Below are 21,897 nucleotides of genomic sequence, written 5' to 3'. Positions count from 1 at the left end.
GATTTGGATGGAAGAGTTAAGATGTGTAAAAAGGCATGTTAATCTGAATCACAACTATTGGATTGGGAGCAATCACGGACATTATGGAATTAACTGAGAGAGCACAAGGTGCCCAAGAAATATTTGAAACAAATCCAAGAAATACAAATGAAGATTCATCCCAGAATTAGCCAATCTGGAACACAGAGACATTTAATGTTTTGGGGAATGCCTCAGGGAAAGCAAAAACTTCCTAAGAGCAACCTTTGCAATTATTTTCTTTAATTTTGTCTGGAAAAAAAAAAGGAATTAAATGCAGTGCCCCTTTAGGGTTTGTGGACCTGTGACAGAGGGGGAAACCCAAGTAGATGGAGGTTCCTGCTGGGAACTGGTGAATCTGTTCCTTAAGCAGCCTCAGTGGTTTCGCTAACATTTCTGTAACATTTTGACCAAAAAACAGTACAACAAGAGATCTCAATCACCCACAAGTCCTGCAAGCTGCCTGAGAGAAAAACAAAAAAGGAATGGTTCCTCAGAACCTGAAGTGATACAGAAGCATCAAACACTGGCTGGAGGGTGGGTACTCCAGACTGCAACTATTTAACCAAGGACCTGTCTAACCAGGAACAGCTCCCCAGGATGATAACCCTAGAATCATAAAATCTCAGAACGGTTTGGGTTGGAAGGGACCTTAAAGATCATCTCATTCCAACCCCCAGCCATGGGCAGGGACACCTTCCACTAGACAAGATCCATAATCCTGAAATCAGTCTTTCTATCTTAATTCAGGCTCTTCACTTGGCACTGAATTGGGATTTTTCACTGAAAATAGATTATTTTAATCCTGAAACAAATCAGCAATTGAAAACTGATCCCAATTTAAGTGCTTTAAGTGGTCAGTTCTTGGTACATGAATATTGATATTTTGGCATTAACAAATGTTGATTAATGTGTGCTGAACTTTTCACAAGCAGACCAAACCTGTCAGTCCAACACCACTGAATGGAACAGGCTGCAAAAACCTCTCCTCTGCAGGTCACAAATCCTGCATTTCTCTTACCACCAAGGGTTTCTGCTGAACTCTGACTACCAGGAGCTTGTTCAACTCACTAACCTTGTAAGAAATGAACCAGGGAAAAAAACAAAAAACAAAAAAAAACCAAAAAAACCACAAAAAAAAAACCCTGAAGGGTAGTGAATTAAAACAGCTCAGGGCAGGGCAGATATTAGTGACACTCAAAACTGGCTTCAAAAAGAAGCTGGCAGCACCAGTTGAACAATATTTGTGGGGAACAAGTGAAAGTCTCTGTCAGTGGGTGGGAGCCCTCTGATCAGGACAGTTGCTGGCCTTGGGTGATGGGGGGACAGATTTTGGAAATTCAGTATAGAGTGCATCATCTGGGGAAAGATATGGAAAAGGGTAAGTGCTATGGGTGGGCCTTTGCTTCCAAAACCACAGGTGAGGTTTAGGAGAAAGCATTTATACCTTCTTAACACTGACAGCAAAGCTGAACACTGCTAATCAAATATGTCAATAGTGATAGTTGGAGGAAAAATATAAATTTAAGCTTTGGGGTATTTTTCTTGGTAAGGGTGTGGGGGAAAATATTTCTTTCCCTAAAAATGCTTTTATACAGCTGAGCCACATAGAACATACTTCCTCCAAATTTTGAGGCTGAGGCAGGAAAATGTCAGCCTAAATGAATGATTTTTACTAGGGCTATAAGGAAGCAAAATAATGTTTTTATAAAGTGTTAAGCAGTATTTACTGTTGGGATTGCTCAATCTGCTCCCTGTGACTCTCCTAAACACCCACAAATGCTGAACAGAGACACATTTACGTGTTCCTCAGTTCTCTTGCACACATCACTTTAGTGTTTAGCTAGTTTCCTTCTTTTTTTTTTCCCAGTTGTTTCTTATGTGAAGTTGTACATGATTTCATGATGTCTGAATAGCCCCAGAGCTGCTTCCTGATAGGTTACTTGAGCCAAAATTCGCCTGATGTTATTGAATGGCCCCACGGCACAAGCATGGGAAAGACTTGTGGTATAGGCTGCTCTTTCTTATTCTTTCTATGCCATCACATACTCAGTAGTTTTTCAATATTTTTTACAACTAAAATCTCTCTCTCCTGGAGTTTCATTATGGCAAAATGATGCAGAAAATGGAATGCTTTCTACAGTAAGATTTTTGCAGTGGCAGCAACAATTCCCTTCTGCACATAGAGCTTTGTGGACCAAAAATAGCACAATTTGGATCAAGACGGAATAAAGATTTCACTGAATTGTTCTTCTGCCATAAGACAGCCAGCGCAAATATGAAGAAACAGTTCTGCTTTGACAGCAGTGATATTTTTTTATGGGTAAATTCAGATCAAGCAAAGAGTAGAAAAGATTTCCTAAGAAAATGCAGTATCCAGACTGGGCCATCTACACTTGTCAAGCTCCCTCTGTGTTTCCAGAGGCCCAAGCAGAGACAGAAGGGCCTGAGTGACCGTGGACTTCACGGGAATGCTGTCTCCTGCACAGCCAGCCACATTAACACACATCACAAGGAGCAGGACAGCACTGCAGTGACTTATTTTCATTACTTCACTTGGGAGGAACTATTTCTACTTTATTCCACTTTGGTTCATTATACCACATCCCCGATCACAGTCTCTGGGCATTTTCCAATGAGACATAAACAAATCACTAACGAGGATGTCATGTGGCTGCTCTCTCCCATTCCATTTCCCAAAGGCCATGTTTGCTCCGTTTATCCTGCAGTTTCGTGTGGCTTTCTCTACACATTACATGGAAGGCTTCACAAAACTTATCTATTTGTATGCAACAATTCATCCCACAATGAGCCTATAGAAGTCTCATCAGCCATCTGGTATTTTTATTTCTCCAGGCTGAGAAAGCAATCAGAGTTAATCCTCCTGCGAACTATGGAAGTCAGGTTTTACTTCGCGCTTTTCTGTACAAATAACTCTTTATAGTCCAAAGACCCCAGAAATCTGTGTATTCTTCAATTCTTATAGGATCCTGATGCTAGGTGGCTGCTGGAGTAAATGTGGCTCCAACCCAGAAGAATAAAATTCTCAGGGTATCTGGTGAAATATGCTGTAGGAGAATCATATTTTTGCTGAACCCTGCAACTGATATTTGTGTGTGCACCAAGTTTCCACAGACCCAGTGGAAAATCTCTGATGTTTTAGCACGTGAAAATAGAAGTGGACCTGTCTGTCTGGAACAGAAGATGGCAGTTCACAAGTAACTCTTCAGCTGAGGTGTTGCCTTAGGCAATCCTTGTTCCTGGCTTCCTAGCACCATCCCCAGTCTTGTGCCAGCCCAAGTCGCTGTGGAACCAGCATGGCAACTTGGATGAAGGAAGTGAACCACACAGAATATAACTTGTTTTGCTATTTTTCAACCAGATGGATTACACTGGCTCAGCACAAACACCTGGCAAGGGGAGCTCCTGTAGTCAGCATGGGCAATTCTGCTCCTAAATGTCTAACCACCTAACCAGCACTGAAAGGTTAATGATCAAAGTCTTTACTTCTTAATTATGTTTTGCTTGCTTGAAAGATAACGAATGCAAATCCTGAGCACTACATCAAGGCTTCTTTCCAAAATACAATAAAGACAAACCATAGTTTGTGTTACCTACAAATATATTTTACTAGAGAAAATTGAACCATAACAAGAGATTGAACCTTAACAAGAAATGCCACCACAATGGCATAAATTGGTGCTTGTAGCTAGCCTGTATTTAGCATTCTTTGGGGTTTTGTTCCCCCTCTTGTTTCAACACTAATATTCACAAAATCACTCACCTAATCTGGTAGGACCTTGTTCCCTTTGTTGAATTGACTGCACCATCTCTAGAAGCCTGTCAGACTCTTGAGGCATGTTCCATGAAATTTCTATATTATTTTCACTGGCATACTGGAGAACGGACACATGAATTGAAGAATTGCCTGAAGCAAAAAATAAACACTTTAGGCAGTGCATGTGAATGTCTTAAAATAAATCTAAAGAAGACACTGGCATTGTGATTTACATTAGGCACAACTGGAAATTGGTTTTCCATCAGTGTGAAAACTGAACTATTCCCTGGTTTAAAAATATGTAAGTATATTGCTGGAAACAGTTGCTTTTCTAACAGGAAACAGCATGCAGTATTTTAGCCCAGATCAATATGACAGTAACTAGAGAATTTCATTTTATTGATCTCCATTCAGTGTTATTCCTTTTCCATTTTAAAATTGTCTAAACATTTCCCCCCCCCTTTTTTTTTAACGTTCATCTTGTTTTGCACAAGCAATAGGTTGATGCCTCATCTGTCAGATTGGCCAAGATCTTTGGATCATTTCATGCCAAATTCCCTCTCTCCTACAGCACTGGAGGGATATGCATGGAACAAAGGGAATCCAGGGAGCTTGACTTGTGAAGGGAAATGAAGAGAAATTCCAAATTATGCACCTCTCTGACATGCTGATTTACATTATGTAAGAAGTATGAATAAAATTACTAACAGAGCATTTATATAGATAGTTTAAAAATATCAAATTTGCAAAATTGAACCAGGCAATATGTTGCTTATAGTGATTGGATGCACTTCTCTTCATGGTCTCCTACTGGAGGTATTTATGTATAGAGCACAATGATTCTTTATCAATGCTTTGTAAAACATGTATGAACACTACCAATAACAGCAGTTGCTCCATGGAAAAATGGTTTAATGCTGAATAAAAAAAATACAATTCTGATTTTAAAAATATCTGTGTTTGTTAAATAGTACTGGGAAAACACCAGATCCTGTATAGCCCTTGCCATGCAGATGGACTTGGTACAACACACACAATGTCTTGAATTGCTCCCTGTGCCACATGATCCCTTCATGCAGCATACAAGGCATCCTGCCAGGGGGCTGCACTGATAATGAAAGATAAGGAATGGACTAACCAGATGTGTACTCCCCTATCAGTACACACTCTGCAAGTTCAGTGAGCTTAGCACTCCCAGAAAGCATCAGCCATCCCACATGGATCAGGAAATAAACAATGAGCAGTCAGTGTTTTGAGGGATTGGAATGAGTAATTTAAAACGAAGAATTGAAAAACCTCCATTGAGAAGCTGGTTTGTCCCCTACAAGTAACAGAATACAAAATATCCTTCTGTGTTTGAGCTGAAAGGCAGATACATACCGACCATAACACTTTCAATAAATGCCCGCACAAAGTTTTTCATTTCCTCAAACTCTGATGCTCTAACATTGGAGCTTCCATCCAGAAGAAACATGATGTCCATGGGTTTGTTGCACAACTCTGAGGGTGAGAGTGGGAGGGGAAAACAGTTATTTTATACATAATAACCAAAAGTAACATCTGCTAATGCGGTAGGAGCAGAAAGGGCAGGTCCAGTCGCATTTGGGGAAAACAAAGCAGGGTAATGACCAGTTGAAACAGTGATGCCACTTTAATGAAAGCCTTGAGATTCATATCCAGTGGGATACATGGATATTTCAATTCCTGCTTTTTTACTGATTCTGTTTTACTCTCAGGGGACTAAAAGGAAAACCAACAGTAGATGACAACAACGACAACAACAACAAAAAAAAAAAAAAACAAAAAAAAACAGAAAAACAAAACCAAAACATAAATAAACAAAAAACACAGACTACCCTCCTCACCCCAAAGTAAACAAACAAAAATAAGTATGCAAAAACCCAATTATATCTCTTCACAAAAGAGGAAGTATAATTTTACGTTATTCTAAGCAGAGAAGAATAATAATAAAGACAGGAGAATAATAATAATAAAGACAGGAGAATGTTTTTCTTCTGGCACTCTCCAACCTGGATGAAAGCTGCTGTACTTTGCTGACAAAAGGACACAAGGACTTTGAGCCTACAGAAACCAGATTACAGGGCTGGGCTCAGTTCTGCTGGGCTGGGACAGCATCCTCAGCCTCCAGAGAAGATAAATAGTCTTTCTTTGGCTTATGACAGCAAGACACTAAACCAGATAAGGGAACCCTCCCAATTTCGGTGATGCACAGAGTAAATGGAGGAGACTCGACAGAGGAAAGAAGAAATCACACAGAAAATTCATCCAGTCTTACCTGTAATTTCGGTCCAAAATCTCATCCCACGAGAGCAGCATGACTGCAGCACTAATTCAGGTGCCTCTTCAATAAGTCTGTTGTAACTATTCAAGATAATTGGGTCATTAGGATGACTGATCTTTCTGAGCTCTTGGATATTGGCACTGGGGGTTATGCCTATGGGAATAACATTTATGCTCCTGGGAGGTCGTCTGATAACATCAGTGGAAGGACTGGATGACACCATATATACCAAATGAGGAACGTCTTGCCTGCCCCCATTCACTGATGTAAATGTGTGTGTGGAAATATAATCAAGGGCATTGCCAGTGTTGGTAGCCCTCCCTCCCTGGTAAGGTATACTCCTCACTTTCTCAATAATTTTTTCCTTTGACTGTATTTCCCTAAAGGAATACTCCAGACTGACAGTCTCTGAATACTGCATGACTGTAACGTGAATATTTTCCTGTCCCACATTCATTCCTGTGACCACCTTCTCAATGAACTTCTTAACTTTATTGAAGTTTTCCTCCCCAACATTGTCAGAACCTTCCACAATAAAAGCAATATCCAGCCTGTAGGGACCAGGCTTTTCTGAAAGAGGTGGTGGGGCTGTGAGTCCCAAAGGGGGAAATATGACACTGGACATGGTTGGAGCAGATGTAGCTGGTAACAGACTTTCTTCAGGTCCAAGATCACACAGGTGATCAATGAGGAAATCTCTATGATCCATTAGCTCCAAGACATTGCTCACTAGGAAGGCTCTGCTACCTGGAAACATCTTTGCCATGAACTTGACTTGGTCCACGTTGATATGTGGCCCAATCCCCACAGGTAATACTGTGATATCTCTAGTCTTCAAAAACCCAAGCATGTCACGGATTTTTTTTTGAGGCTTGCTTGCTATAAATAACACTGCAATTTTGGCAGCATTGGTCCTTTCTGCTTTTCCAAACACATGCAATGCAGTGAATTTAAAGACTTCATAGACAGATGCTTCTTTATCACCTGTGTATCTTATGTTCTGGACAATTCTTCTCATCTGGGAATTTGTTTTGATATCTTTAAGGTTAAGATAGATGGTTGGACCAGTCCTATACACCAGAATTGACACTCGGATTTTTTTCTGGGAGATGTGGAGTTTTTTCATCACACCAACTATGAAAGTCTTCAGCTGTTCAAAGTCCTCCTCTGAGAGTTTATCGGAGCCATCGATCAGGAAGGCCAAGTCCATCATCTTGCTGCATGAGTATGCACTGGGTGGTAGCTCAATGTCCTCCTCTGGAATAGGTGTTGTCAGAGTTAGGGTGTTCTCCGTGGGCTCACAGGCCACACAGGTTAAGTTCTTCCCTTCACACAGACTACAAAAATCATCAAATCAGAAAAACGTCAAATTTAACTGTAAAAAGCAATGCTTATAATATCAAGTCATACACACATTATGAAAGAATGCCAATACAAAACCAAACATCTCAAAAACACAATGAAACCAAAACATGCTGTAAATTATTTCTTTCCCCCCCCCCCACCCCAATTCCCCACAACTTCCCACATGGTATTGTACACCTAAATCCCTTATGTTCGTGGATGTTTGTTTAGACCCAGGAAACACAATCAAATATGATGTGTTTGTCAGAAGTAACGCAGAACAGTCTTTGGCAGAAGTGGTAAAGTCTGTGTCTGGAAACTGTTTGGGAACCACTGAGCATCAGCAGCACAGCAACCTACAAGCCTCTGATGGACTGAACTGGCTGATCTGGTTTGTTTCACAAGGAACCAAAACATGAAGCAAACTGCAGGCAGCTAACGTCAAGTAAAATCCTAGAGTAGGAGAAATGTTTTACCTCTGATATGACTCAGCAAGATTTGTGCAGGGGCCAGGTTACACAGATTTTAACCTTACTGAGATTAATAATCTTTTCTCTGCCTCTAAAGTGCTTTGCATTCCTGGTGGTATTTTTTTTCCTGACTTCATTCTGGTTTGGTTACAGCTTTGGCACTTGTTCATTCTCCACTGTTTCTTATGTCTCTTTTACCTTCCTATTATTTACCATAATTTCTTTTTCAGTCCAGTTTCTCACGTTAAATGCTTTATTTCAGCCATAGATGTTATCTCTTTTTAGTCCTGTATGTTCCATCACCATTCCCACTCACCTCTGTTAGTACATTTTTCCCTTCCCCTTTCCACCTTAGCTCCCAATTTTCTTTCTCTCCCCCTTTTCCACTATTCATCCTTCTGCACCACCATGAATTTTTTCACCTGCAACCCTCTACCTTTTATGAACTCATTTATAATTCATCCATCTTTAGCAAGGCTTTAACACTTCTACCTTTCTAAATCCTGGCCACATGTTTCTCTTTACTTCCTAGAATCACAGAGGAGTTTGGGATGGAAGAAATCAAAGTGTATCTAGTCCAACTCTCCTGCAATGAGCAGGGATATCTTCAACTAGATCATGTTGCTCAGAGCCATGTCCAGCCTGACCTTAAATATTCCCAGGGATGGGACATCCAGCACCTCTCTGGGCAATCTGTGTCAGTGTTTTAGTAACCCCTTTGTAAAAAACTTCTGCCTTATATCTCATATAAATTAAACATTCTTCAGCTTAAAACCATCACCCGTTGTTCTGCCCCTACTGGCCCTGCTAAAAACTTTGTACCCATCTTCCTCATAGGCTGAAGCACTGAAAGGTCACAATAAGATCTCCCCAGAGCCTTCTCTTCTTCCTCCTGTACAATCCCATCTCCCTCTGCCTTTCCTCACAAGAGAGGTGTTCCAGCCCTCTGACCAGCTTCACTTCTCAGAGAAAAGAACGTGACTGTTCTCAGGCACAGGGTGGACCAGAACCAGTCCATATATTCTCCTTGTCTAACTGGACAGTCCAAGGAACAGAGTAGGAAAAGGTTACAAAAGAGCAACCACCAAAAAATGCTTGTTTTCACTGCCAGAGAAAACCTAGGATGTACAAACTACATGAGTCAATACTGGAAGAAGGTGCCATTTTCCAGGAAAATATTTCACTTTATGAGTGGCACTTTTGTTTAAGTTCTCTTAATTTAACTTTTATGTTCTTTTCAAGCTCATTTTAACATCTTCCTAATTGCAGAATGCACAGCTACTTTAGGCATTAACATACAGCAACAGAAGATTTATTATTCTAATCCTAATATGAATGAGACTTCCAGTTTCCAATTTCCTTTGGATGTTTGCTATGAAATTCATTTTTGTGCAATATTTTCTACTGTTTGTACAGATGGTGTAGGCATCTAAATTAGGTGACAGCTATGCAAAAGGATGTTTCCCTAGTGAGATAAGTTTTCCTAATGTTCTGAAATCCTTTGTGAGCAGCAGCCAGTATATCAACATTTAAGATAAATTATTATTAAGAATTACAAAAATTAGAGAACAGAGACTCATTTAAGAAGACTCTTGTCTGACCTTTTGATGGAATTCAGGGCTCTTCACGTATATTGTTAAAAAGTACGCATTTAATAGTTCAGCCTTACAGTCTCATGCCCTGGGTTTATAGCTGAGTTGCACACTAGCCCTGGCTAGAGACCAAAAATTGTATATTTGTACCCATTCTGAGCTTCTGTGAGGTTCAGATCACTTGGAGCTATGGTGTTAGTCTGGGCTAATAGCTGCTGCAGTTTTAAAACTCAGTTTCCATTAAATCTGATCAATTTACGAGTTGGAAAACTCTCTTTTATTCACAGCATTATAAGTCACTAGTGAAAATATCCATCCATGGTGAAGACATCCAGAGAATGACAATATTTCATAATTCATGGCATTGTAAGTCATTAGTGAAAATATCCATCCATGATGAAGACATCCAGAGAATGACAAATTTTCATAATATACCATGGGGCATTAAACAAAATGCAGTCTCTAGTGCATTGCAGCTGAAGGCCCTTATCCTGCCTGGTGCACAGCATCACACTCCCTGCCATTTATTTCATTCTATTTGGAAACACCTGTATGCAGGATCATACCATGGGTATCACCTTAATATCTCATGGAAATTGGTTTTCCAGTAATGGGACAATTCCTACTCCCAGTAATCTCAGTTAGTTCTAGACGAGTGCACATTCAGACCTTGCACTACACACAGGAATGTTTCAGCGCTGGCAGAAGGAAGAAGTCTGACAGCTTTATTGATGTTGAATCACACATTGCACAAAAAGAAGTGGAACATCTGAAGCCAGTAGGGCCACCTACACATGGGAAAAGGCCTTTTTTGAAAAGAATTTATGGATTTCACTTGCTTCAATTCAGCTGACATCCTATAATCCTTTCTACTGTCACTGATAAACTTCAGCTCTGGGTTCTCTGTGAAGGGATACTGACATAAAAGATGGTTTCCAAGCTTCTTTTTGAGCGGAATATTTAAAGTTACACCTATAGACTTATTCATGAGGATGTACTTCATCCCTGACCCTTCAGCCTACTCAAGAGGGATGCTGGTTCCCTGCACAACCAAATCATACCAAGATTGACAGTGCTGTGGATCATCTCTGTTCAAAACTACTCTCCTTCCGTGTGGGATCCTGTCACCTCCAACTGCACACACAGGACAGTCTTCTGGAGTGACACAATCCAGGGACAGCTCATCAAGTATTTTCCCTGTTTCAAAACAGCAGAGAAATGTAAAGATGTCAGTTGTCATGAACTGTAAAACTAATCATGGGGTTAAAGACAAAACAGTGCTTCTGAGGTGGGGTAAAACCTCCTGAATAATCTGCTTGGTGGTGCGGCCACTGCCAACTCGACACAGAGAAGTATCTTCTTCCCTCATAATGCTTTTATTTAGATATTGAAAGCACCTAACACAGTGTACAGCCTGCAAAAGCCAGCACCACACAGAAGGTAAATATATTTTTAGAACAAATTATGGAAGATGTCAGGGTAATATCACAAGAAAACGGTATTTTCCGTTTTACATGTATATTATTTATTTATCCTCCTATCATCTACCTTGTTCTGACAAGGAATACCAGGGCCCAGAATAGCTACTTGGAGTCTTTAAATACCTTATTTGCTTCCCTTCTTCTCTTTCTTCTCCCTGTCCCATATTTCCCATATTTTTTCCTTTCCCTTTTCTACAAGATCACTGGAATAGTTAAGCTGAAAGCTCATGCTCATGGGAGGCTACCAGCTGGGCACTCTCAGGAGTATCTTGGAGGCAATAAGGAGGTGAAGGTGCTGTAGCTGCTCTGAAGCAGAGCATTTCATCAGTTTCCAGCACAAATTCATACTCTACTTTAACCATAGAGTCAACAGTCTCTCTGTTCCCACACAGCCCCTAATCCTCCAGTCTCATCAAGATGTTCCCATCCTCTATTATCCTTGCTGGCAGTGGTTCGTCCTCCTCTTCTGGGCACCACTTCACTCCCTCCAAACACTGTGCCCATTTCACAAACCCAAACTGAAATACCCAACCACCTCCCTCCTTAGGTAGTAGTAAAGAATTGTGGTGAAAACACATCAGTGAACCTGTTAAGAACAAAAAAAAATTGTTTAAATAAATCAAAAGATGGACTTACCTGCAGGACAGTGTACATGGCACCCTTCCACACACCGCAGAGGACACTCCAAAGCCTCAGAGTGTTGGCATGTGACAGGACAAGCAGGTCCACAGCTGTTATACCTCCATTCACATTGATAATCTAATTCCTGTTTATTCTGATCCTCACAGCTTTGTGCTATGCAGGGACAGAATCAGAGGCAAAAAAAGAAAAATCTCAAACCAGAGTGTATATCAACCATGCCTCTCAGAATTATGGCGCCAAACATTATACAAAGTGGACCACATATATCTAGAAAAATAAATATTTCCACTTTTAAATAAAGACTTTTTTTAACTGCATTTTTGTTTGACTACAATCAGGGAAGACCACCTCTTCACACTTACATCTTTTTTCACACAATGAAATAGTTGCTCTAGACCAGAAATTCTTAGGTTTGATAATAGCAAGTGCAACACAACCCCAAACTGTATACTGTAATTAATGCACATATACATACATATTACTGAAACTATTTCTTCCTCTAGATTTTGTACCACAGGCTGTTACATCCCCTAATTGATGGAATGGGTTTGCCAGATACAGAAATAGAACAGGGGGTGGGGGTGTCAGGGAGAGCTGTTAGCCCAGCCCCATTAATGTGAAATTCTCTGGGTGTCAGCGGAGCAGAGCTAAATCTGACCAAGCTAAGTCTGAGCCAAAACCTGGCATGTTTTCAGCCAGTTCTGCCTGAGGCTTTGTGTACTTACGGCACAGAGTGGGTGACCTCCAGTGAACAGCCACCCCTTTCTGCGCGCAGGCGTGTGCGTAGGCAGCGATGGTGTCGCAGAAACACGCGCAGTCCCCGACAGACTCACAGGCACAAGTGTCATACAGGCAAATGTCAATGTAGGGCTCCGGGTTCACCTACAGGAGACAAACACAGGGCACTGGACACTCAGAGTCCCTTCATCTCCTTCCTGTTCCTGTACACACCATTAACCTCCAGATGGCTTGCCTGCTCCACTTGCCAAGGGTCAAGGCGCCACATAAATCAGTGCGAATCTTTCTGCTCATGTCAGCAAAACTGGCAGTTTGTGATCACTTAATATTTGTAAGCCTTGTCCCTATGCCTCTCGTGCAGCAGCTTGGGTATAACACAGCCTGAATGGCATTGCATTGGCTCAGCTCCCTCTTCCCTCAAATCTCAACCCTCAGGCTCCACTTTGTGAGAAATAGAAAAGGTATAAAACCCTGAGAAAGTGATGTGAAAGTAAATATCAGGATGGAGAAATGCAAGAAAGTTAAAAATGTAAGGTCAAGAAACAATAAGTCTATAAGATGTGTAGAGATAGACCTTAGGAAAATATGTTAAGCAAGATAGTAGAAATATGTAAGCTTATTAATGAACCATTATCTATTGTTTTATATTGTCACAAGCAAGCATTGTTAGAAGCAAGATGTACGAGCAGCTTTATTAATTGTCTTAAGCAAATGCTTGTCAGCTTTTAACATTATGCAATTGACTAAAAACCTTTTAAAAGACTTTGTAACTAAGAGAACTTTGCTGTTATAAGCAGCTGACACTGCTTCCATTTCTCATGCTTGGCTTTGTAAAGTAAGACTGATGATTATGATGGAATAAAAGCTTCAAGACAGCTGCTGCAGCAGTCCCAACCCATTGTATGTGTGTGTGTGTGTGTGTATATATATATTTATATATTTGCATTTTTTTATTATATATATATATATAAGAAAAAATTGAAAATATTCCAACACACTTCATGTGCAGTGTCTGGACTGTACACTGAAATTTTCCCTGTGAAGAAATTACTTAACAGCTTAATAGGTGTGTTTTCCCATAAAGGTGCATTTTCCCATAAAGCATCAGCTACAGGACAAGGTGAGAGATGAGAAGACCAGCCAGCCTCCACGAGGTCCTATGTGCTGTCAGCACAACCACACTTCTTCCCTCAACTGTAATCAGTGCCAGCACAGACCATGAAGCATTGAAGAATGTGACACATGTGACCCAACACTCACCAATTTTGTGCATTCTTCAAAGACACTTCCAGACAAAATGCTGCATGATGTTTCTACCATCATCTGCTTCACTATGTTTCCACCACACAGTGGAGACATCAAGGTCTGTTCCAGGTTGGGCTTAATATTGTAAGAGACAAGTAGAGATTACATTAGCCTTGTCTTCAGGGCCTTGGGACTCTTCAAATTTAAATAAGAGATTCCCTAGCAAAGGAAATTGTTTCTTTGAGTAAAGTTTCAACCTGTTGTACAATACACAGAGATCCTGCTGCAGCAGAGCAGATCACCTCCTTGATTTTCTCCAGCTCTTACTTGTTCTCTGAAGTTTTAAGTCAGGCATTTAGATGACAAGAAGAGCCCCAAACACCAATGCTGACAAATGATCATCCACAACTCCTCAGAAGGTCCACCAGACTTAAAAATATGATCAGATTTCAACAAACAATACCCAAGGCCGCTGCTGAATAGAAATAGCTCAGTAATCATCCCTCCTCCCATTTAATTTCTCTAAGAAGAAGGTGAACTAATACTGAAATGGAGTTTAACACTGCAATACCCTGCAGGTCCTGTCCTGTGCCTATGACACTGACATGAGAAGCTGCTCCTTCTCAGCCTGACCCTGCAGCCTCACCCCTCAGTACTGCAACTTTTTACTGCAAATCAATCAAGTCAAATGAAAAAAAGTGACACTCAGCAAGGTAATATTGTGGCTATGTCACACTTGAATATAATTAGCAACTAACCCAGAAGGTTACATATGATCAAGAATAAATACTTTAGTTTAATTTTCTGTTAATTTAAATATTGTAAGAAAATACCTAAAGAAGGCTTTTTCTACCACCCCACCCCCTCCCCCCTATGATCATTTGGACAAAATTTCAAGGAAAAAAAAGCATCAGCTGAATGAGATGCTCTGTTTTACAAATGTCAAAACAAGTTGTTTTCAAGGTGTTCCCTTGCACATTTCATTTGGAAATACTTTGGGCTTTATTGTCAGCTACATACAAATTTATTATTCAATTTCATTCTTTCAAAACTCTGTATTTGGAAAATAGGAAGTAGACTCTTACGTGTAACATAATTAGTACCTCAAGAGATTTCCAGCACTAGGACATAGATAACATTTTAGAAAGCAGCTACCCTCTCCAAAATTCACATGCAGTGATAGGTGGCAATAAGGTAATAGGTAATAACTCCCATTCCCTCCTGTCTCCTGCTTTTTCTGTTTAAGCCTATCCAACCTGAAAATAAAAACTGAATTATCTTTACTAAAAATTAAGAAGAGAATTATACAGAAAGAAGTTAACCTGTGCATTCCAAGGTTTGTAATGGACAGACTAAGATTTGGGGTACAGAAATCTGAATAGGGAAAAATGAAATTTTTATCCGAACTCCCCCTGACTGAAAATTACAGCTATTCCCTAAAGATTAAACTCTAAAATGAGATTTCCACTGATAGCTGTATTTCAGGCATCTGGGCTGGATAACTCTAAGAACAGTCTCTACCATACAAATTGGCTATTTTAACATTCCTCTGAAGGCAGGCAGCCCAGAAGCTTTACATAAGATAATTGACCTTTTATTAGATTTCAAGAAATAATATTATTTGGCAAAAAAAACATGGGGGGAAGGAGTTATTTTCTACTTATTTTAATTCTTTCAAAGCTCTTTGTTCACTCTTCAGTGATACTGTAACCCACATTAATTAGCTTTCACAGTTCATTCACAATCACCTTTGGAACATCAGCACAGTGGGGATTAACTTTCCAAGAATTCCCAAAGTCAACTGGATCTACTTCAAGATGTTCACTGCTGCTGGTCAAATCATTGTTTTGGATTCCATCAAAATTTCCACAAAGACCACACACTTGATCCTTGCAGGGAAAGAAGCACAGAAAGCATTAATCTTACATCTGTAGACCAGCTTAGAGTTTTTTTAAGAAGTCTTTACCCTGGTGCTTTAATGCCATGAGGTTTAAAAACTGAATTACCCACAGCCTTGCCAAGGCCACTAACACAGACACAGTCTCTCCCAGAGAAGGTGCAGCTCCTGTTCCCACTCTGCTTTGCTGAAAGCAGGACCCCACTGTCCCCAAGGACTCCAGAAAGCAGGACTGCTCTAATCAGCAGTGCCTGGTGGCTCTGTTTGGAGTGTGTCCCTACAACCCCATTTTATTTTTGGAGATCACTGTCCTATCATCAACACCAGTAAATCTGGCTCCTTATGCTGCTCTTCTTGAACGCAGTAGAAATCACTCAAGGCATGGTTATTCTGAGGCCCCACATCACTCATCCTTTCTGTCATAACTCATCTCCAATGACCCAGGATTTGGCCCTTGTGGTTGAACAACCAGGCAAATAAGGCAGTCCTCCAGTATTACCAGACAACCTCTCCTTTTTTTTTTTTTAACAAGTGCCTAACATTCCATGAAAATCTATATTAAAAAAAAAAAAGTTGCTCCCCAGGGACAGGTTAAGTGCATTCTTTAGTGAGAATAAGAAATGAGGCAAAAAAACACTTACTTTGAAATTGCCTTTTAAGATAATGGAGACTCCCATGGCCAGGTCCCAGGTCACACTGATGCTTTTGCCCAGTAAAATGATGTAATAACGGCCAGACTTGATGACATCTAAATTATCATTTTCACCCTTAGGAGGTACCCTGATGTTTACCTGAATGAGAGAAACACATTGTGCTATCAGTAGTTTCTCTAATTATCATTTAAGGTAGGTGATTTTCCCAGTGGGACACGTTAACATGTGCTTCCAATCATGCTGTTCTCCAGTGAGTTTCCATACACCACAAAGATGCTCCAGAGAAAACCAGAAATTTGGGATACAAGTACAGTATTTCAATCTCATCCCATTTCCAAAGTCTTTGAATGTGGTCCCAGGGTACAGCACACAGATACCAACATATGAAGCAGGGTTGATAAAGACAGGGTATACTCAATTAATTACCAGTTCAGTATTGGCCATGGTTCACTGAATAATTACATGTTGGTTTGGGCTTTTTTTTTTATTTCAGCATTTTGGGAAACGTAACAATTCTGTCCTTCTGATTCCAGTGTTAATGAGAACTGGGAGAACCACACATATCAGTGGCCTCTGAAAAACCAGTCTTATTCTGGAGTTAGGAAGGGACTTTCTTCCCAACCAACTACACCAACAGGAAAAATGCAGAGAGATTCCTTACAGTATCTATTAATTTCTTCCATCACTTTCCCTTCCCCTGTGTGCCTCTTTCTTTTTCCATCTGGCTGCAAATTTGCTGCCTCCAGCTACTAAGAATTTAAGAGATTAATTTAAAATGCTCTCTTTCACACCACAATCCCCTTTCAATGGGAACGCTAATAGGAATATTAACTACATTTGGAAAGAAAAGCCTGACATGGCTGTTACTTTAAGCACCACTAATATATTAATTGCTTAGTTCTGGAAGAGGCAGATGAAAACTTTCAACCAGTACAAATAGCAATTAATGTAAGGGAGAAAGAAAAGCCCAGAAAGCATTTACCCACTCCTCTACTTTGAGGGCCAAATATTTCTTTATCACACTATTCTTTCTTGCTCAATTTACTAAAAGCTCAGTAATTCAATTCTTTTCATCTCCGAATTATCATCAGAAACATTTATCCCAGAGAAGACAGCTTACATCTTCCATGGATTTCCTAAAGAAGGTCTTCAATCACTTTAGGGAAGATACTAAATGATATTTTAGGTACTGAATGCTTTTTAACTTTCTCCTATGCCCAATTTATTACTACACATTATAGTCATTGGACCACTTAAAATTCTAGAACAGTCTTTGTCTTTCCAAATTCAGAGGGTTCCAAAAAACAGAAGAGGACAAAGTTGAGCTGGAAAGTTGACCTAAATTACAGATTTTTTATGTTTATGGAGGCTTTTTGCCCAACCATGAAGTCATAAACTTTTGACCTTGCAAACTTGCAGATTAGTTTCAGAAAAGCAAAACTTATTTCATTTTTTTAAATGTCAGCCAGAACTGTAACATGTCAATTAAACCCCCATTTACCAGCAGCAGTAGAAGCTGCTCTCAAAATATATCATCTTAAAACAATGTTAATTGGAAACATTTTAATGCCCAAAAAATACCTGATTCTTCTGCTTGCTTCTAAGGATTCTCGGGGGAAAAGTGTAGAAAGTCATAACTGAATAAGAATTTGCCTAAGAGTCTCCATATCAGTCGGTTTTCCTTAATGTCTCTTTTGGTTGTTTTTAGTTCTAAGCAAACCTGCTCTCAGTATTATTACACTGAGCCTTTAGCTCTCTGAAAATACAACTAAAATTAATTCAGGGTCATGTGAACAGTGCTGCAATACAGACCTAGACCTTACAGGAACCAAACACCCTCTGATGCTGGAGCTGCTGGAATGCCTAAATCACCTGCTGTTTGCTTCTGCCCCTTTCTTATGTATCCAAATGGAATCACAGCTTTTCTGAAAATCTGTCATCTAAAGAAGCTTTCAGACTAATCCCAGCAGGGATGGAATGATCCCTGCGCTGCTATTCACCCTCACCCAAGCCAGGGATTTTCTAGCAGTAGAAATAAAGAAATGGACAACCAATATGGCTTGTTTCATATTATTCCTGCAAGACCCAAAAGCTTGCATGGATCCTATGCTGTCAAGGTGCACTGCACAGACACCTTGAATAAAGGTCATGTTTCTGTGTTCCTGCCAAGGCTCAGTGGCAATTTGCAGGCAATCTCAAACCTGGTACAGCTTTGTTAACCCAAAACAAGGCAAATGTAGAGTGGTTTCACATTTCACTGGGAACATTCCTGCAAATCTCTGGTCCAGATGCCAGCTCAGAGCACAGAGCTTGTGAAAAGGCAGCGAGTAACAATAAATAAAACAATAATCCACTGCAGCTCCGCAGTGGTTGAGCTCACAGGCAGTGTGAATTGTTACAGTGCTCAAGGCAAAGTGCTGAACTCGGCCCTCTGCAAAGCTCATTTCCTGCTAGGAAGGGACATGGGAGGTGGAAGTGATTCTCAGTCAGTTCTTCCATGTTTGTTAGTAGCAAAAGGGAGGAAAAAGAATAGTGTCAGGTGGATAATCCATCCAGGAATTTAACAGGGCAAAGGACAGCTGACATTTCAGTATCAACTTGAGCAGTGACTTTACTTTTTTGTGCACGTGTGCTCAGTCCTTCAGATTGCTCAATTAGCTCTGATGTTTCACTAGCCACACTGTTAGTCATTTTTTAGCCCTTCCTTGCACTACAAGTTGCTGGAAACAGGCTTTGACAAGCCCTGTTTAGAAGGGGTCTGGGGTGCCCAATATATGAAGGACATGGAGCTGTTGAAATGAGTCCAGAGGAGGCCACCAAGGTGATCATAGGGCTGGAGCACCTCTGTTGTGAAAACAGACTGAAAAAGTGGGAATTGCTAAGGATGAAGAGGAGAAGGCTCCAGGCAGATCTTATTGTGGCCTTCCAGTAGCTAAAGGGGCCAAAAAAGAGCTGGAGAGAGACTCTTGACAAGGGCCTGGAGTGACAGGACAAGGGGGAATGGCTTCACACTGACAGGGAGAACGTTTAGATTGGATATTGGGAAGAAATTTTTACCTGTGAGGGTGCTGAGGCCCTGGCACAGGTTGCCCAGAGAAGCTGTGGCTGCCCCATCCCTGGAAGTGTTCCCTGCCAGGCTGGATGGGGCTCGGAGCAACCTGGGCTAGTGGAAGGTGTCCCTGCCCATGGCAGGTGAGTAGAACTGGGTAATCTTTCAGGTCCCTTCCAACCCAAACCATTTTATGATTATCTGAGATAAACTGACTGGCATCAAGCAGAAACACCAAAACAGCATTATACCTCTGGAAGCAAAATAGATAAATATAATCCTGGTAATCTATTCATTTTATCATCAAGAACCCCTGAGTGTGAGGTCATTCATGCCTCATCTTACTGAACAATCTGAAATTCTTTTCCCAAAATAATAAGAAGGAAAGAGAAAACACAGGGTACATACGTTTCCATTAAACAGCTCTATTTCCCCTCCTGCATACATAATTATAACCCTTTTGGTGCACTTTTCTCCTGTGAAGCCACAACCTTCATTTGAAACCAGTATCTGGAATGTCCCAGAGTCACCCTTGCAGAAATCCTATCAGACAGGAAAATAAATGAGAGTATTAATAAATAAGTAGTAATAAGTGCAGAGAAAAACACATACAGCAAAAAACACACACAAAAAAAAGAAGCCTCAAACAACACTGTGTAATCTGTGGTCAATAGGGGATATATTGGCATTCCAACTGTTCTCATGGTCATTTAGTTATTGCTTAGCACTGATATTCAGGTGTTCATTCCCATAAAGAGTAAGACACACTCTGCCAGTGACAAACACATGCATAATTTGGAAAGCATTTTTTGGCAGGGAGAATCCACAGTGTTACAGTATGTGTGATATTTAAAGATGTATGATGGACATAGGGCATATCTGAATACACAGATAGTTTAATGTATTGATTTTTTTCTAAGTCCAATATTTCTGAGATCCTTGGAGAGTTCATTTATATGATGAGTCATATCTCTCTGGCCTTTTTGGTATTGCTGCCCATAAGGCCTTTACAGAGAGCTCTCAGTAGTGGCAAAGCAATCACTCCTCAAATATATAATCCAGCTGGCATCAAGGTGGGAGCATATTGCAAAGACCTAGGCAGAGGCAGGCTATCACACCTTCCTCCCTAAGGACAGCTGCAAGGAGGAACATGCCTCATGAGGACTCTGTAGGGGACATAGTAGCCCACCCAAGAAACATGTCACACTGTAACTGCAGAATACTATTGCTATCAATCAGCAGTGAATCCATCCAGTGTCAGACCAAATTTTCAGATGAAACCTTGTTTGCACAGACATTTCTAAGTATGTGATAATTTGCATGTAGATGAGCCTTTATCTTAGTTAACTCTAAATTCTAGCTGCTTCCAACAAATCAAAAGTTTGGTTTAGTGTGCTCTGCCTTTATCTGCCTCTCCTCCTTGATGTGAGGAAAATGGATATTGTCAGGGGAATCCAAGCAGGCTGTGCATGGAACAAGACAGGGACAATGCTGAAGGGAATGAGCAGAGCCTGTGCTCTGGGTGCATTTAGGGAAGGTTCACTGAGCATTTCTTGTCTGACTCAGCCAGGCAGCAAGCTACCATTACAGGATAAAGAGGAAAAGAAGAAAATATTGATTTATGGATAGCCACAATTCCATTTTAGAGATGAGATTCAGACAGCTCTGCTCTGTACCAAGGTGCTCTCATAAGGTTCACAATGGCCAGCTGGACACACGACAGCCTGAATTCTATAGAACAAAATGCACTCTTCAAAGTTCTCAAGACATCTCTGAAGACATTAATAAGCTCTATTCTTCTCTACTATACATTTGGATTAGTAATTAGAAATAGTTAAGTGTGATTTATCCAAACAGTGGTTTTCTCATCTAGTATGAAACTCTTTTTATATGATCAGGCAGCTTTAGCATTTCATATGCTCTTACCTGAGCTAACACATATTGGCAGTTTCCTGGGAATTTGTATTTCAATCCATCAAATGTCAAGTAATGAGCTGTACCAATAGCAGTGCAGGTGCCATCACACAGATTTTTGGTGCACTCCCACTTCCTCCCCTGGCACACGCTGTAACAGAGAAAAGGGGACAGTGACAGTTGTTCTTATATCAATGCAAATAATAAGCAAGAGAATGCAAAGTGCTTTAGACAAAGTGAAAGTGCCAGAGTCTCTGCCTCCAAGAGCTCTCTACCACCAAATGAGAGGCTCTCTCATTAACATAAATCAGCACATGTTAGCAGTGGGTGCATTAAACCAAATAGTGCATTAAGATTAAATGAATAAGGGATGTGTCTCTCTGTTTCTTACAAGCTGAGTGTAGGACCCTGCGTGGCTTGAATTTTGCTGTTACAAAATAGGTCAGGACAGAGTTTGCTGGAATATTCTTTTATGCTAGAATTTTATTTAGGATATGCTGCTCTGCTCCAAGTACCCTTTCAGCAAAACAGAGCATCCACCACTCTTGCCCTTTTCCAGAGGGATCCTGAAGGACCACAGTCTCACTACAGAAGCTGCAAATATGAAAGGGGTACTTTCCCTTGACATCCACAGGCTTGTGATCAGCGAAATAAATTGATTTGCTAATGAGCAAAAGACGAGAAAATAAAATCCAAAATCAGCGGAGAGTTAGAATACCATTTGACATGCTATCTAATAATAATTAAAAAATTAAAAAGCAATACATTGCTGGA

The 21,897-nt window shown here is 40.4% G+C and overlaps 1 protein-coding gene across 1 annotated transcript in view; it reads right to left on the bottom strand.

The window, feature by feature from the left end:
- Window positions 1-21,897, bottom strand: part of VWF (von Willebrand factor) — a 121,480-nt gene that overhangs the window by 46,905 nt on the left and 52,678 nt on the right. The window contains exons 20-30 of the mRNA XM_062490908.1: window positions 21,136-21,274; window positions 19,618-19,752; window positions 16,149-16,298; window positions 15,359-15,499; window positions 13,626-13,745; window positions 12,353-12,509; window positions 11,622-11,780; window positions 10,566-10,701; window positions 6,093-7,435; window positions 5,177-5,296; window positions 3,803-3,946 (exon numbers count right to left, since the gene is read on the bottom strand). Coding sequence (XP_062346892.1) covers window positions 3,803-3,946; window positions 5,177-5,296; window positions 6,093-7,435; window positions 10,566-10,701; window positions 11,622-11,780; window positions 12,353-12,509; window positions 13,626-13,745; window positions 15,359-15,499; window positions 16,149-16,298; window positions 19,618-19,752; window positions 21,136-21,274 — 2,744 coding nt within the window. The remainder of the gene's footprint in view (window positions 1-3,802; window positions 3,947-5,176; window positions 5,297-6,092; window positions 7,436-10,565; window positions 10,702-11,621; window positions 11,781-12,352; window positions 12,510-13,625; window positions 13,746-15,358; window positions 15,500-16,148; window positions 16,299-19,617; window positions 19,753-21,135; window positions 21,275-21,897) is intronic.

This window comes from Cinclus cinclus, chromosome 4 (assembly GCF_963662255.1).
Source record: "Cinclus cinclus chromosome 4, bCinCin1.1, whole genome shotgun sequence".
In the NCBI taxonomy this organism is placed as follows: domain Eukaryota; kingdom Metazoa; phylum Chordata; class Aves; order Passeriformes; family Cinclidae; genus Cinclus; species Cinclus cinclus.
Note: the sequence above shows the minus strand (reverse complement) of the source record. Positions and strands in the feature narration are given on the sequence as shown.